The sequence below is a fragment of the Hypomesus transpacificus genome, chromosome 2, assembly GCF_021917145.1.
Source record: "Hypomesus transpacificus isolate Combined female chromosome 2, fHypTra1, whole genome shotgun sequence".
Classification (NCBI taxonomy): domain Eukaryota; kingdom Metazoa; phylum Chordata; class Actinopteri; order Osmeriformes; family Osmeridae; genus Hypomesus; species Hypomesus transpacificus.
In genome coordinates this window covers 2,346,567-2,361,197 of record NC_061061.1, presented here as the reverse complement: position 1 = coordinate 2,361,197, position 14,631 = coordinate 2,346,567, and the positions used below count along the sequence as shown (strand labels likewise).

At 51.4% G+C, this 14,631-nt stretch overlaps 1 protein-coding gene across 1 annotated transcript in view; it reads right to left on the bottom strand.

Annotated features, from left to right (window-relative positions):
* plecb (plectin b) overlaps positions 1-14,166 on the bottom strand; it is a 29,445-nt gene extending 15,279 nt beyond the window's left edge. The window contains 23 exon segments of the mRNA XM_047029007.1: positions 370-508; positions 681-862; positions 1,882-2,039; positions 2,893-3,076; positions 3,551-3,677; positions 3,925-4,079; positions 4,216-4,368; positions 4,560-4,685; positions 4,839-4,934; positions 5,075-5,179; positions 5,364-5,525; positions 5,680-5,757; positions 5,879-6,079; positions 6,311-6,428; positions 6,636-6,790; positions 7,594-7,687; positions 8,975-9,102; positions 9,587-9,682; positions 11,044-11,163; positions 12,076-12,165; positions 12,167-12,183; positions 12,709-12,824; positions 13,697-14,166. Of these exon segments, the coding sequence (XP_046884963.1) occupies positions 370-508; positions 681-862; positions 1,882-2,039; positions 2,893-3,076; positions 3,551-3,677; positions 3,925-4,079; positions 4,216-4,368; positions 4,560-4,685; positions 4,839-4,934; positions 5,075-5,179; positions 5,364-5,525; positions 5,680-5,757; positions 5,879-6,079; positions 6,311-6,428; positions 6,636-6,790; positions 7,594-7,687; positions 8,975-9,102; positions 9,587-9,682; positions 11,044-11,163; positions 12,076-12,165; positions 12,167-12,183; positions 12,709-12,824; positions 13,697-14,079 (3,183 nt within the window). The 5' untranslated portion in view covers positions 14,080-14,166.
* Positions 14,167-14,631: the final 465 nt, after the last annotated feature.

Sequence of the window (14,631 nt, the reverse complement as noted above, 5' to 3'; positions counted from 1 at the left end):
GTTAGAAGATCATGGAGTGTTTGGCTCATTCATCAGTGGTACACTGTGTTAGCCGACTTAATCACATATCATTCAATTATACACAAACAAAAAGGTAAAAAACATGGCCTTGGTAGGTTTGTGACTCCTAATGAGTTCCACAATGTTCAAAACCGACCCAGCATAATGCAGCAAGCCTTCAAACAAACTGCTAAACCTTGTGTGCGACGCTTCTGATCGCTGCCAACAGAGAGAAGACAAGGCACACTGTGCCTCATAACAGAAGGTGAGTGTTCAGGATAGAGGCCTACTTGTTCGGCTAAAAAGGGTAAGAAAAGGGCAAGGGGAACGATGAAGAAAGCGAGAGGGATTGAGGCAGGGGGCGTTCACCTTGAGCTGGGTGCGATAAGCCTCCACCTCCTTGACGTCATTGGGCACCTGGTGGACGTCTCTCAGCTGCTGCTCGTACTTCTTCAGGACACCCTCCGCCCCCTGCGTGTTACGGATGACCACCTCCACTGTCTTCAGCCTGTAGCCAGGGAGAGGAATGGACGGAGGGGGTGGGGGTGGCAGGGGAGGGGAGGGGAGGGGGGGAAAACGTTGGTGAGATCCTACACTTAACCAAACATATTTTTGCAGGCCACTAAAAGACGCTATCTAGGTAACGCCGAGAGACAGAGTGACAAGTGGAGTTGACTCACTTCTCCAGATAGACGGAGGACAGGATGTAGACCTGGTCCATCTTCTGCAGGGTGATGTCCAGCTCGGAGCGCAGGACAGGAGCAGAGGTGGACTGGGGGGAGGAGGAGGCCAGGACCTGCTCTGCCTTTTCAGCCACCTGGCCCAGGTCCTTCCGGATGCCCACCAGCTCGGCTTGATCTTTCTGGAAGCAGCAAAGACAAAGACAGCAGGTTAGAAATGGACAGTGGAAATACAATGTAATCCAAGGAACAGCTCGCTGACTAATAACGTCCCCCTCCTTTTGCTGCAGCGATAGTTTCAGGGTCTTAGATGGAGGCAACCTTCGTGCGGCCTTTCTGTATCTCCGGCTGCCTCGTCCCCAGGAGACGGCGGTGGAGGAGAAAGAGGAGCCCCAAGAACGCGAGGACCAACAGGGAGCAGAGCAGCCGAAGGAGCAGACTGGCACCCAGACCTGCCTCACCGCCTTCCTCCGCCTCCATGGAGCAAGGCACTCGAAGAGGACACCTCCAGACCTCCCTACACTTCCTCTACTTTGCCCCCCTACCTTTCTCTTCTCACGTTGGCGCACTAAAAGCCCAGCCTGGGAAAAGGGTAACGTGGCGCCGCGTCCTCCCTACCGTGAGATCCTCCCTTCCTCTATCTCTGCCTCTTTCCCATCCCTCCTCCCTTCAACTGAGTCATTCCTATACTTCTTTTCTGCTGCCCTTTGGCTCCAACCTGTGTCTCTAGTTTCTCAATCCTTCTCCTTCTTTTTATCTCTCACCCCCCCCCCCTCCTCTCTCTCTCTCTCTCTCTCTCTCTCTCTCTCTCTCTCTCTCTCTCTCTCTCTCTCTCTCTCTCTCTCTCCCCCCCCCGTCTCTCTATCTCATCTCTGAGTAGGGCTTTGTCTAGTTTCTGGAGCCAGTGAGGTCAGTATCACATTCTCGGCAGTCTCTCCCTTCCCTAAATAGTCGTGCTGCTTATCACTGGATAGCATAATGCCATTTAATTCCCTGACTCTGTCCATGGAGTCTCCACACACTAATTAAGCAACTTTCCATCTCCAATTGTTTTGGGCCATCATCATAGGTTACATTATCCAAAGGGAATACATTTAACAATGCAGTCATTCTGTATTTCAGCAACAATGAGTATCTACAGATTCACTGAATATAAGGTCTGGCAGATATATTTCAGAGGGCTTCTACTGTGGCCAAGTACCTTCTGATCTTTGGTTTTCTGGCCGCAGTCTTTGAGTGGGTCCTTGTCGATGGGCTGGCGTATCCTGGCAACGGTGCGGCTCTCACAGTCTTCCAGACGCAGACGGAGGTCTTTGATGTGGGAGATGTAGGTCTTACACACAGACTCGTCCTGCTCACCTGTGGACGTAGGCACAGAGGCGGGGTCAGAACCAGAACCATCTGGACCTCATCCTCACTGAGCAGAGGGCCAGAGGGGACAAGGTCTTGAGGTGTGAGGTGTTGGTCTTCCTTATCTGTTCCGGCATGAACAGATATTGATCAATAGGTTTGATCGGGGTGTCAGTTACGTTGTCAGACATGCATGTGTTTTACTTGTGGAGTAACATCCTGAAAAAATGCTCAAACAAAGCAGGTAGTAGTACAGGAGAACCAACACTTGGGCAAGTACACTTTACTGAAACGTTCTACTTGACAGAATGCAGAAACAGCTCAACATCTGTTCTACGAGCGGAAAAAAACGAATGCATCAAACTCATGCGGTCACTCAAAACCCTGACGCTAGCAGAAAGCATCACAGTGGAGGTGAACTGCACGTATCTAGGATGAAGTGACGAAATACTTGATTTTCAACATCCCACATGTGGTTAAAAGCATGGCCATATGCTGGTTGTGTGAACTGGAGCTTTTAGCGTATAGCTCATAGCTTAGTAGCACGTAGCCTAGCATGTCACTCACCTTTGGGTTTAGCCACAGGGCCTAGAAGGTGAATTAACAGTTACCCAATGTTGCTGAACTTTGACCTCAGCACAAATGCACAAAACGGTATTCAGAGGAAGTTTGGGCACCAGATGGAATTCGACTTGAGTCGTCCAAATAAAACCCACTGAAAGTTAGAGGTGCACTCGATTGACCTAATTTCACTCACTCACTTTTGGGACTGTTCCACAGTTTTTATTGCACCAAGTCAACTCAAACAAGCCTCCTTGAAGTACCTCACATAGGACAAAAGAGAGATTTTGAGAAAGCTCACCTTTCTCCAGGGAGCGGAGCAGGTTGTCAAAGTGCTGGGTGGTCTTGGTGAAGTCCCCCTCCACCTGCATGCGGTCTGCAGGGGCAAACTGCTCTGAGTCCTGGCTGTCCCTCAGGAAGTCCTGGTAGTGCAGCTCCAGGTTCCTCATCACCAGCCGGTACTCTTCCACCTTCATGGTCCTGAACTGGAGGGGGACAGGGAGGGAGGGAGAGAGAGAGAGATGGAGAAGTGAGGATGAACAATTGACATGATTAGGTACATTATGAATTGGGCAATACATGCAGGGAATCTTTATTTGACAGAAGGCCTACAGGACTTTTGTTTACGATGCAGGCTTTGCAAGAAACGGCCCCTCACCGTGACCACGTTCCTGTTCTAATTCAATTCCAGAGCCTCAGAAGCGCCTCTAATTCAATAGGCGTCCGTGTTTCCACGACTTGTTCTAAATATACCTCTCACCACGACACCACCGAGTTAAAGACATTGTCCTCTCAGTTGAGTGGATTTAACTAACCCTGTCCGCTTGACTACAGGTCAAACCAGGCAAAACAACTAACAATGAGAACGAGTCAGGTGATAAACGCCATCGACACAGCGCTGACATATGCTATATCTAACATGTCTCTACGAGCTGTTGTTCATGTGCTTTGAGTCTCACCATGGTGATGTTCCAAGAGCGTATCTGCTGGATGTCCCTCATCAGATACTGCCAAGAGAGCAGGCTCTTCATGTCCACGTGAAGCGTCTGCCAGAACACCAACATCTGCTGGTAGCTTCCGTCCAGACTGTGGGGGTAGAGGGAACACAATTAGCAATCAGCAATGAGCAGCTCTAAGTCACAGGTGGATTCCAACAGTAGTGCTGTCACTGAGTAGATCTATTGATTCATTAAAGCGTGGGCTGTAGTTCATGGCACGAGAACAGTTCCAGCCTATACTTTCCACTGACGATGTTGCTCTCGTCTAGCCTAAGACAGTTACAGTCCAACTGCCTGGACCAGTGTGTGTGTGTGTGTGTGTACTGGAGCCTCACTTGGACACGCTGTCGACTGCCTCCTTGTTGACAGGAGGAACCAGGAAGCAGACTGAGGGGACCAGGGCCTCGTTACCGGAGCGGTTCAGAACCTTCCACTTGAAGGGCTGGGAGTTGTTGAGCAGAGCGCACTCCTCACTCTTGTGGACTGTGATCTACAGGGAGGGAGAGATGACCCAGGCATGAGAGAGAGAAAGAGGGTGAAGCGAGCAACAAACACACAGACAAAGAGAGAGAGAGAGAGAGAGAACTAGAACTGACAGATCTAGAGAGAGTCGTTGCCATGCCTACCTCCATCTGTTTGAAGTCGCAGACTGCCTGGATGGGCAGCTTACCCCTGATGGGGGTGGTGGGGTTACGAGGCTTCAGCTGGATGATGGACTTGGCTCTCTTGTTCAGGCCCGCAACCTGGGTCTTCAGCTCGTTCAGCTGCTCCTTCTCCTCCTGGGAATTCGAGTAGGACAGAATATGTCTTAATTGTCCATCCAGGGAGAAGCATTACAGAAAATGTAGCCCTTTGTAGAGGTCAGCATAGAAGATCCAAAATGGCTTCTTCTTGATCTCATCGGTTAGCTACGCAAAGGGGTTAACAGTGGTTTCGTATGGACATGTACTGCCAAGGAGTTGTCCCCCACCTGTGCATCCTGCAGCAGGTCCTCCAGGCGGGTGGTGGTGGTTGAGCGGTCGCAGCTGTACTTCTTTTTCATGGTCTCCTGCATCTTCCTCATCCTCTCCTGAGTCTCTTTAGCGTCCGCAAAGAACTACAACACACAAGCAAAGGACTACAGGTCAATGGCGGACATTGGAAAGAGGACGAGGCGGCGTGGGATTCGGCGAGGGTCACCTCCACGGACGGTTCTGAACCCTCGCGTGGCGATGATAAAGGGTGTTAAAGAGGTCGAAAGGCGGCGTACCTGATAGTAGGCGGTGTTTTCTTTGAGGTGAGCCTCGATGCAGCAACACAGCTGCAGGATCCAGCTCCACTGGGTCTGCAGGGCTGCGGTGAAGGCCTGGGGTTGAGGGGGGGGGGGGGATTTGCATGGTTAATGATTCTCACATCCGGCATGACATGCACGATGTGAGATTCTCCACAGCGGCCGTGCGTGGTGTCGTGGCCCGTGTTGCCCAGACGGGGGTGCTATGTTCTCACCTCCACCGTCTTACTGCCGGGGTGTCCCTCCTTCAGGAGCCTCTCTCCGGAGGCCTGGATGTCGTTGACCTTTCTCTCCCTCATCTCCAGCTCTCGCATCAGTCCCTGTGGAGTTGTGAGCGAATGTCAGCTCAACTTTCTGCAGACTCCATCTGTCTCTAACTATACTGTCTATGCTAGGCTATGTAATCTCTGTTATGCTATCGTGTTGCTATATTCCTATCTATCTATCTATCTATCTATCTATCTATCATATCTCTAGTTTTGGGGCGTTTCTCCTCCGACTCACCGAGTAGCTTTCTTTCTTGGCGGTCATGTTGGTGTTGAGGTCGCTCCAGTCGTAGTTGACCTCCTCCTCCTCCTTGTCGTTCAGCCACATCAGCTCCTTGGTCGCCGCCGTGACGAAAACGTGGAGGGAGTCCAGGTTCCGCAGACGGTACTTGGAGGAGTTCTGCAAACGGTGAGGAGAGGGCCGTTTTAGAGGACATGTGTGTTCAGGGATATGTCTATGAATGTTATCTTAGACTATTGAATGTAATTTAATAAAAGCTATTAGCCATTCTAATAGCTTTTATGCTTCTTGTTTGAGCAGAAGGGTCTCTCACCAGTAGCTTGGCATACTGCAGGTCCAGTTTGCCCAGGTATTCCCTGTACTTGCCTTTACTGACCGGAGACAGCTGGTTCTGTGAAGACACATCACACACAGCATACATCAGCTATGGAACAGCTCGAGTTGAGACGAATACAGTTCTGTGTTTCCACAACCAGCCTGGTGGACCCCTGACTCCATCACCCCTGACTTACCTCATCAGCCTTGGCCCGTTCGATCTTGGTGCGGAAGTCCTCCACAGTCTGGTGCAGGCCGCGATGGCTGCCCAGCTGGGACTCGACGGCGGGCAGGTCGGTGCCCCACTCGCCCTCCTCGATGCGTCGCTGGTTCTCCTCCACCCAGGCCAGCAGGTCCTGGGCGTAGCGCAGGGTGACATCGTCCAGCTCTGGGCGCATCTGGGGGGGGCAGGGTTAGGGTTAGGGTTCTGTCTGTATCCCCCAAGGCCACGGCAGAGACCGCGTCAGCCCCGGCTTCCACATTGGTCCAGTGAAGGTGCGGAGGGGGGCAGCCAGTGGAGAGGTTTGGAGTATTTTGATGTTCGCTCGAGGGGCAAACCCAATTTTTTTCCTGTGTATTCTAGAGCTCTGACAGAGGACTTGAACCACAGCCTGAGCGAGGCCACATACCTTCGTAGAGGACTGGGTTTGCTGGGTTTGCTGGACCTGGGCGGCCGACACAGCAGCCTTCAGACGCAGGTTGTAGTCGCTGCGCAGGTTCACCAGGCGCTCGTGGAGGCGGTACACCCTGGAGGGGCAGAGAAAGGATTTGAGACGTGCAAACGGAACGTTCCAGACGTGTCGGATTATGCTATCGACACAGGGGACGTAGACACAAAACGGCTCGTCCGAAAAGCCTGGCTAACGAGTGGTTGGCGTTAAAACCGATACGGTTCGACAGGCGCGTTTTTGTCTCGACAGTTTAGACGTGCTGAGGACTGGGAGTCTCCTTCACCTGCGGTACATCTGCTCCGCCTGCTGGTGGCGCCCATCCTTCAGCAGCTGCACGTCGTTGAAGAGCAGGCGGATCATGTCGTCGGCATTGTCCAGGTCCCGCTCCACCTCGGCCGTGTGCTTGGCCGGCTTGCCCGAGTTCAGAAGACGGATATCCTGGAGGGAGGGGAAAGGGGGCGGGGTGGGGAGGAGAGAGGCAAGAGGTGTCAATACTCCTTAGGACGTCAAGATTTAAGTCGATTTGAGTCATGCAGTTTTGAGCAGTGAGGTATTGAGAGGTTTGAATGAGGCCTATAGACCGACGGGGGGAATGTATGGCTTCGTGTGAAGCTCAGGCATATGACTGGCCGTGACATGACTACCCGTCCTGTTGCGCTGATTGGGTGATTGGGGACAATTATGTGTGTTTTTTAAGAGGATTGTGTTTCCCAGCTCCTCCAGCTCCAGCTCTGGGCCCCATCATCTGATTAGCCTCCCATCCCCAGCCCCAATCCTAGCCCCAGTCTCCCAACCCTAGCCTGGACCCTAGCCCCAATCCTAGCCCCAGCCCCCATCACTAGTCATATTCTCCAGCCCCCCAAGGCCCAAGACACCAGTCCCTAGCCCCCAGTCCCTAGCCCCCAGTCCCTGGCCCCCAGTCCCTAGCCCCCAGTCCCTAGCCTCCAGTCCCTGGTCCCCAGTCCCTAGCCCCCAGTCCCTAGCCTCCAGTCCCTGGCCCCCAGTCCCTGGCCCCCAGTCCCTAGCCTCCAGTCCCTAGCCCCCAGTCCCTGGCCCCCAGTCCCTACCCCCCAGTCCCTAGCCCCCAGTCCCTAGCCCCCAGTCCCTAGCCTCCAGTCCCTACCCCCCAGTCCCTACCCCCCAGTCCCTGGCCCCCAGTCCCTACCCCCCAGTCCCTAGCCCCCAGTCCCTAGCCTCCAGTCCCTGGCCCCCAGTCCCTGGCCCGCAGGTGGAGGACTCACCGTCTGCAGCAGGGTCTCCAGCCGGTTGAGCTGCTCCTCACAGTTGCCAGACTCCATCTGGACTTTGGTGACGATCCTCTGGAGACGTTCCAACCTGCAGAGGGACAGCAGAGCTTCAGTGTCCGACATGTGACCAGCCGGCACTCGCCCGACTTGGTTCTGAGTTAACAGATCGCCATGGACGTAACTCTTGGGCCTAAAATCATTTGCCTGATGTATGATAAACCAAGTGACATCAAGATAGTGTAATGATCTTAACAAATGAGCCACAAACACAACACACACCCACACACACACATTCAGTACACACACACACACAGATGAAGATCATAGAAGACAGACTTACGATCTCCTGGTGTGTATCAGATACTGTAATCTACAGGGGTCAGTCAAAAAAGCCATAATCCATAATCTCCCTGCCCTCTCTAGGGTATAATCCCAGGTACAAGAGGGGCGGTGCCTCCGCCTACAGCCATCTGAGGGGTGTCCTCGTTTAGACTGCGTCCCTCTGAATGAGGCCAATGTCTCTGGTCACCGGGGCTAACGTCCACCCTGCTAGTTCAGCCATTCCTCTTTGCTTGCTCACACTCAGAACAGCTACCAGACAAAGACGTCTTATGACCAACCCTTGGACCAGCCCAGCTCCTCACACACACACACACACACACACACAGTCCATATTTGATACTGTACAGGATGTTGCTAATAGCATTTAAATGGTTGGACCAGTTTCTCTTCATGTTATTGCATCATGACAACCCAGTTCTGTCACTCTGTCCTCAGAGATGGCTGTCCATTTGAGAGGAGATATGATCAGGCACTACTGCGTGAGAACAGAGGCGGCAGACTGATCTTCGTGAAGAAGTAAGTAGTAGAAACACTGAGCAATGCTTCTCCTTTAAAAACTTTTCTTCCCTGTCCTGCTAAGTCTTAGCCCTTGATGGTTGAACAGGGTTGTGTTTGATCAAGTCTTACATAATGGGAATATATTTCTTTCTCTCCTTAACTTCGGTTTCAAATAATTCCTTTGAAATCCATGATAATGGTCTGAATTTCTTTTTTGATCACAAGACACCCAGTGTTGTACCAGATGATGATGAGTCATGTCTGAGTCTAGACAACCGGGTTCACATTAGGACACCACAAAGGCACTTTAACTCCTGAGGACAACCGCAGGCTTGTACCAGCTTCCATGCCAACCACCAACAGCAAAACCCAACAAACCAATGCCCAACCACAGACCATGAGAACCTTTTCAACAATGACCCGCTTTCCTCCTATCCCCAACCGGTGTTCCTCATGACACTGTGTCGAAAAGATAACCAACTGTGGATGTTGCTACAGCAGACCAGGGAGCAGATGAGCGTGATCCTCCACTCACCTCTCAAACTCGATCCTGAGCAGGCGCTCTCTCTCCAGGATGGCTACGTGCAGACGGCCCCATTCCTTCTCCACGTCGATGGGGTCGTAGCCTGGGGGGACCTTCACCTGGCCACTGTGCACGGCACTCTGAGGAGAGAACCATGGAGAGGTGAGGAGAGGGGAGGAGAGAAGAGGGGAGGAGAGGTGAGGTGAAGGAAGGAGAGAGGAGAGTAGAGGACAGCAGAGAGAGAAGAGGGGAGGGGAGGGGAGGGGAGGGGAGGGGAGGGGAGGGGAGGGGAGGGGAGGGGAGGGGAGGAGAGGAGAGGAGAGGAGAGGAGAGGAGAGGAGAGGAGAGGAGAGGAGAGGAGAGGAGAGGAGAGGAGAGGAGAGTAATGGAGAGGTGAGGTGAGGTGAAGGAGGGGGAGAGGAGAGGAGAGGAGAGGAGAGGGGAGGAGAGTAGAGGGGAGGAGAGGAGAGGGGAGGAAAGTAGAGGGGAGGAGAGTAGAGGGGAGGAGAGGTGAGGTGAAGGAGGGGTAAAGGAGAGGAGAGGAGAGGGGAGGGGAGTGGATGGGAGGAGAGGGGAGGAGAGGAGAGGAGAGGAGAGGGGGGAGAGGAGAATTCCGTGATCTACCTCAAAGGACTGGTAGATGAGCTTGGAGCGGTGTTTGTCGGTTTCCTTGGCAGGGAGCTCTGTCTCTTTGAACTTCAAAAACTGACGCCACAGGATCTGAAGAAAAATTCAATTTGGGAAACGTAAATTTTCCCACGATAACACTTTTGGTACATCAGACAAACCCCAAAGCAGATGCTCTAGTTAATCTATGATCTTGAGATTCAAATGATCCTCGTGAGGTCTCATCACTATAACATTTCAAAAGGTTTCATCGTCTAAAACATCTGTCCTGGTAACAAATGTTAACTGTCACTGTTCACTAATTCATATCTTCATAATGCTGAAGTTGGCTTTAACCTGATGATATTACTGTAGCATTACCATGGCCAGGATTCACAGACACTCACACAACCAAACACACATAAACACACAAACAGACACACACACAAGCACACACGCTCAGTTAAATGTCCCTGAGCTCGATCTTTTTAACGAGCCAAAACCCAAACTAGATTATCTGTCAAATCAAAGCCAATCCAGTTGGTTAAATCGAAACAAGATGCATGAGGGTGTGAAAAAAAAAGACCACGGCAAACACAGCTGTCACAGCATAGCATCTATCCTACTTTAGAGGTCATGAAAGCGAATGAAAAAATCGATATTTATCGGGAACGACTGGGACTTGAAAGGGCTAACCAATATCAGGAAACGACAAAAAACTAAGTATGGAATGTCTGGTCTGATCAACCCCGTTCTGCTATCGACCAAAACTTCGAGCCACGCCACGGTTCAGCTGCAAGGCTACGCCCTGACAGGGGAGTGGCACGGGGAAGGTTCCAGAGAGGATTAGATAAGTCAGATAATATCTTTGCCTTCGGGATCTGTTTTTCTCATCTCCAGAGCCACTCCACCCAGGGCTGCCCAGCCTCACACAATGCGAGCCGAAACAATAGGATTCCGCAGCGAAAACACACAAACACTGTTATAACTTGATTTGGCATTCAGTCACAGACCTCCCTGCTCTTCTAATCCCTTAAGTCTTTCAGCTGTGTACAGTACATCCACCGGCTGGGTTGACGAAACAAGTTGAATGTAAAATATATGTATGGGTTAAGGTTGGTCTGTCTAGGTACAGGCCAGTATTTTAAAAGGCCAACTTTTATTTAGTTAGATCCTTTATCTACCTTAAATATGACCTAAAATCACAATGCTGAGTTTCCCTACTGGAACTGAAATGAACACTTCTGAAAAAAGCGTTTGACTGTAATCTCGCCGCTCTTGTCATGGTCTGTTAGTAATGTCTACGTCTAAATCTAAGTCTGAAAAAGTCTCAAAGTTTAACGTGAACAAGTCGATCTGCGGTGAGTATTAGGATCATCAGCACATCCTCAACATCGTCGTGGTGATGATCCTCACCATCATCACCGCTGCCATCGCAATCCCTCATCATCACCGCGAGCGCTCCGGTCACCCACCTCTATCTCCTCGTAGCTGCCGGGGAACCTCCTCTCCTCGAAGATGATGACATGGTGTCTGATCCACTGGAGCAGCAGGGTCACCAGCTCATAGTACTCCTGCCAGCGCAGCTCCAGCTCCTGGAGAACCACAACACACACACACACCTGGTCAGGTAGCGAACACACACACACACCACGGCAGACCTGGTCGGTAAGCGAAAGAGACTCGAGGGTGTCTCTCTCCGGTCTGCCAGCCTGCCCTCCATTCTAACTCCCTAACTCACACACCACACTCTGTCAATTAGGGGTCAACAGCGCTGGCCTTGTCTAAACTGACAAGGGATAGAGGGAGAGAGGGAGAGAATGAGAGAGGGAGAGAAAGAGAGAGAGAGAGAGAGAGAGAGAGAGAGAGAGAGAGAGAGAGAGAGAGAAGGAGAGAAGGAGAGAGAGGAGAGAGGGATGAGAGTGAGAGAGGGAGAGAGAGAGAGAGAGAGAGAGAGAGAGAGAGAGAGGAGAGAGAGAGAGAGAGGAGAGAGAGAGAGAGAGGGAGAGAGAGAGAGAGAGAGAGAGAGAGAGAGAGAGAGAGAGAGAGGAAGAGAAGGAGAGAAGGAGAGAGAGAGAGAGAGAGAGTTGTGGTTGTGCTGTGTGTGGTTGTGTTGTGCTATAACTCTAGGCTTGGATCCTGTTCAGCTGAGGTAAACACCACAGGTTGTTCATTTCCTGTGGCCAAATCTAACACCACAGGATCCCTGTTGATGTTCCAAGTACAGGCCACACTGGGAACAATTCATAGGGATGGCCAGGTTACAGGCTCTGTCAACTAATATCCAAGACGTGCAGTAAAGAGGCATTAAATAGGCTATTGATTCCAGTCTAGCAAATATCTTCTACTTTATGTCGTTTCTGCTGCATTTAATGGTCTGTACTATTCTGAATTGTATGGTCCGCTCTATCGAGTTTACAGGACACAGCCTTGACAGAGATTTTAATCTGTAGTAGATATTTTCGATGTATGTATTAATGATCGAGATGTGTTGATTTCGTACTCACATTGGCCACCACTCCTCCTTGGACGTCGGGCACGCGTGGCATGGCGTCATACAGCGATGACACGTAGGTGATGATGGACTTCTCATCGGGGGTGAGCGACATCCACATCTGGAGAAGGGAACCAGAGAAGAAGATGAGATCCCTCCACCTACGGATGGGATGGAGCGGCCCTCACACCAGCCTCAGACCTGGGCCTCTCTGGACTCAATATCGCAAACATGGGGAATGGCCATCTTCTCTCCAGGAGTATGTATTTTATATTGTATTTCATACTGTAAATTGGCAACTTATATTTTATTTTATGGCAACTTATATTCTACTTTATTGAATAAAAAAGTATTCTACATATTCTACATATTTTATTTTAAATTGTATTCCACTTAGTATTGCTAGTTTATGTATCCTTAGTATAGATAGACCATATATCAAAAATTTAAGATTCCTATATGTTTATTGTATGCACCTTCCTGCCAAAACAAATTCCTTGTCTGTGCAAATTTTCATGGCGAATAAATCCCTTTCTGATTCTGATTCTGAGACATCCACTCCCAGGGGGCCCTGAACAGGTAGAGGGTATCCTGGCTCCAAGCTAGGCCAGGGGGAGGAACCTCCACAGCCTCAGGGGAGCCTTACCTTCTGGGTCGAGGAGCCGGGTCACCCCCAGGTCCTTCTCGGCCACGTTGAAGGCCTGCTCCAGGTTCTCCACGTTGGTTTGACGGTACACCTTGCTCATGTCGACCAGTCTGGGCCTGGACACACACACACGCACACACAGCATTAACTACATCGTTCGTAAGAACTACGACTGACAGGTTGACAGAGACTGGAAGACACAATGCTCTGGGGGCCAACATATTCATTTATCCGGACATTCGATCGCTTCCCCCTTCTTTTGAGATTTAGAGTAGATAGACATCGACAGATACCGGGGCTGAAGCTTTGTCTGGCATGTAGGTGTGTCAGAAGCCTGGGAGCTTGATAATTAGCTTAGGGAGTTCATGACTGGAGGAGAACTGCCACCTGTCTGTCTTTCTGTCATAAATCTGAGGGGAACATCTGCCTGCTGCCTGTCCTCTGGGGGGGGGGGGGGGGGGGGGGGGGGGGCTGCCCATGGCTGGAATGTGATGCACTGCAGGGCTCCAAAGACACACGCCTCCTTCGCTAGCACCTGCTCCGGGGAAACAGGGCCTTGAGAATCTGACGCGATGCACACGATTGCGAAATGCTTGAGTGCAATTGATTGAGTCGTGGAGTGGTTCTGCAGAACCACTAGATATGTTTGGCCATGATCACAGCAGGAGAAGAGACTGACTGTAGTTGTATCTTAGACACGGCAACGAGACTGCCACCACTATTTTCGAAACACTGTAACCAACCGTATGATAATCCTCAATTCTCAAAACAGAGTTCCAATGACAAGCTAAGAGACGGGCCTATAGAGAAGAGAAGCTTCGACAGCAAACCAATAGAGTAGAGAAAGAGAGAAACTATAATAGCGTGTTCAAACAAGTAAAAAAAATAAAAAAAACGACGGCTAACTGACACAACATAAACAGAGTCTATGAAAGCGAACCGACGCAGTTTAAACGAGGACAGAGACACTATGAGAGCAGACTCCTACAGCTGTTTGACGTGGAGGGTGGAACGGACAGCGTAGTGGTCTCCAGGGCTGGCGGGGGACGCAGCCTCCTGGTAGCGCCCCTCCCGGAGGGACAGCTGCCTGGCTGGCCTGCTGGGGCACGGAGCCTGGCGCCCCCCTCCCTGGAAGCTGTGAGAGCTCCAGCCCTGGCCCAGCTCCTGGTCCCCTGAGTGGGACTCGCTGCTGGAAAGGGTCCCCGGACTCTGGGAGCCCCTGCCTGAATCCCAGGAGGAGCCCTCCGAGGGGACGTCCTCGCACAGCATGACCACGCGGTCCTCGACGTCACTGATCGACCCGGTCACGCTGCCCACTAAGCTGCCGCTGCGCTTCCTGTGTTTGAAACGCTTCTTCAGGTTCTGGATCATGATGCCTTGTGGGAGTTGGAGTTCCTCGAGCACAAATGTGGAAATGAATTGGGTCCTCCAACAGTAGGTGGGAATGATACTCGTTCACCTGACTAATCCGCCTCAGGTTCTCTTGCACCAGTCATGACAGCAAACTCTATTGTCGATGGTTTGTAGTTGCAGTTTGGTTCCAGGCTCTAGAAAACGTCCGTCGAAAGTCCCTTACGCGTTCAGTCAAACCTTCTCCTCAGATCGTCATGTTTGAAATGCAGTCTCAGAGTCAGTTGGCTGCTCTCCCTCACCCTCCTCGAGAACGGAAGCCTCCTAGTGGCAGACCAAGGCGACTGCAGTCTTCTCCTGTCAGCTCACGTCAAAAGTCACCAAACTCAAAACCTTTCATGACACCAGCTCGGCCCAGGCCCACCTGGAAACCTCCGCGGGCTCCTCAGGGAGTTTCATGGGTCGGCAGAACGACAGCTTACAGACGCGTGGAGATCACAGAGGAGAAGCGAGAAGCCTCAGCGAGGCATGGACGAAGTTGGGTTAGCAGTGACTGGGTAGAGCTGGAGTTAG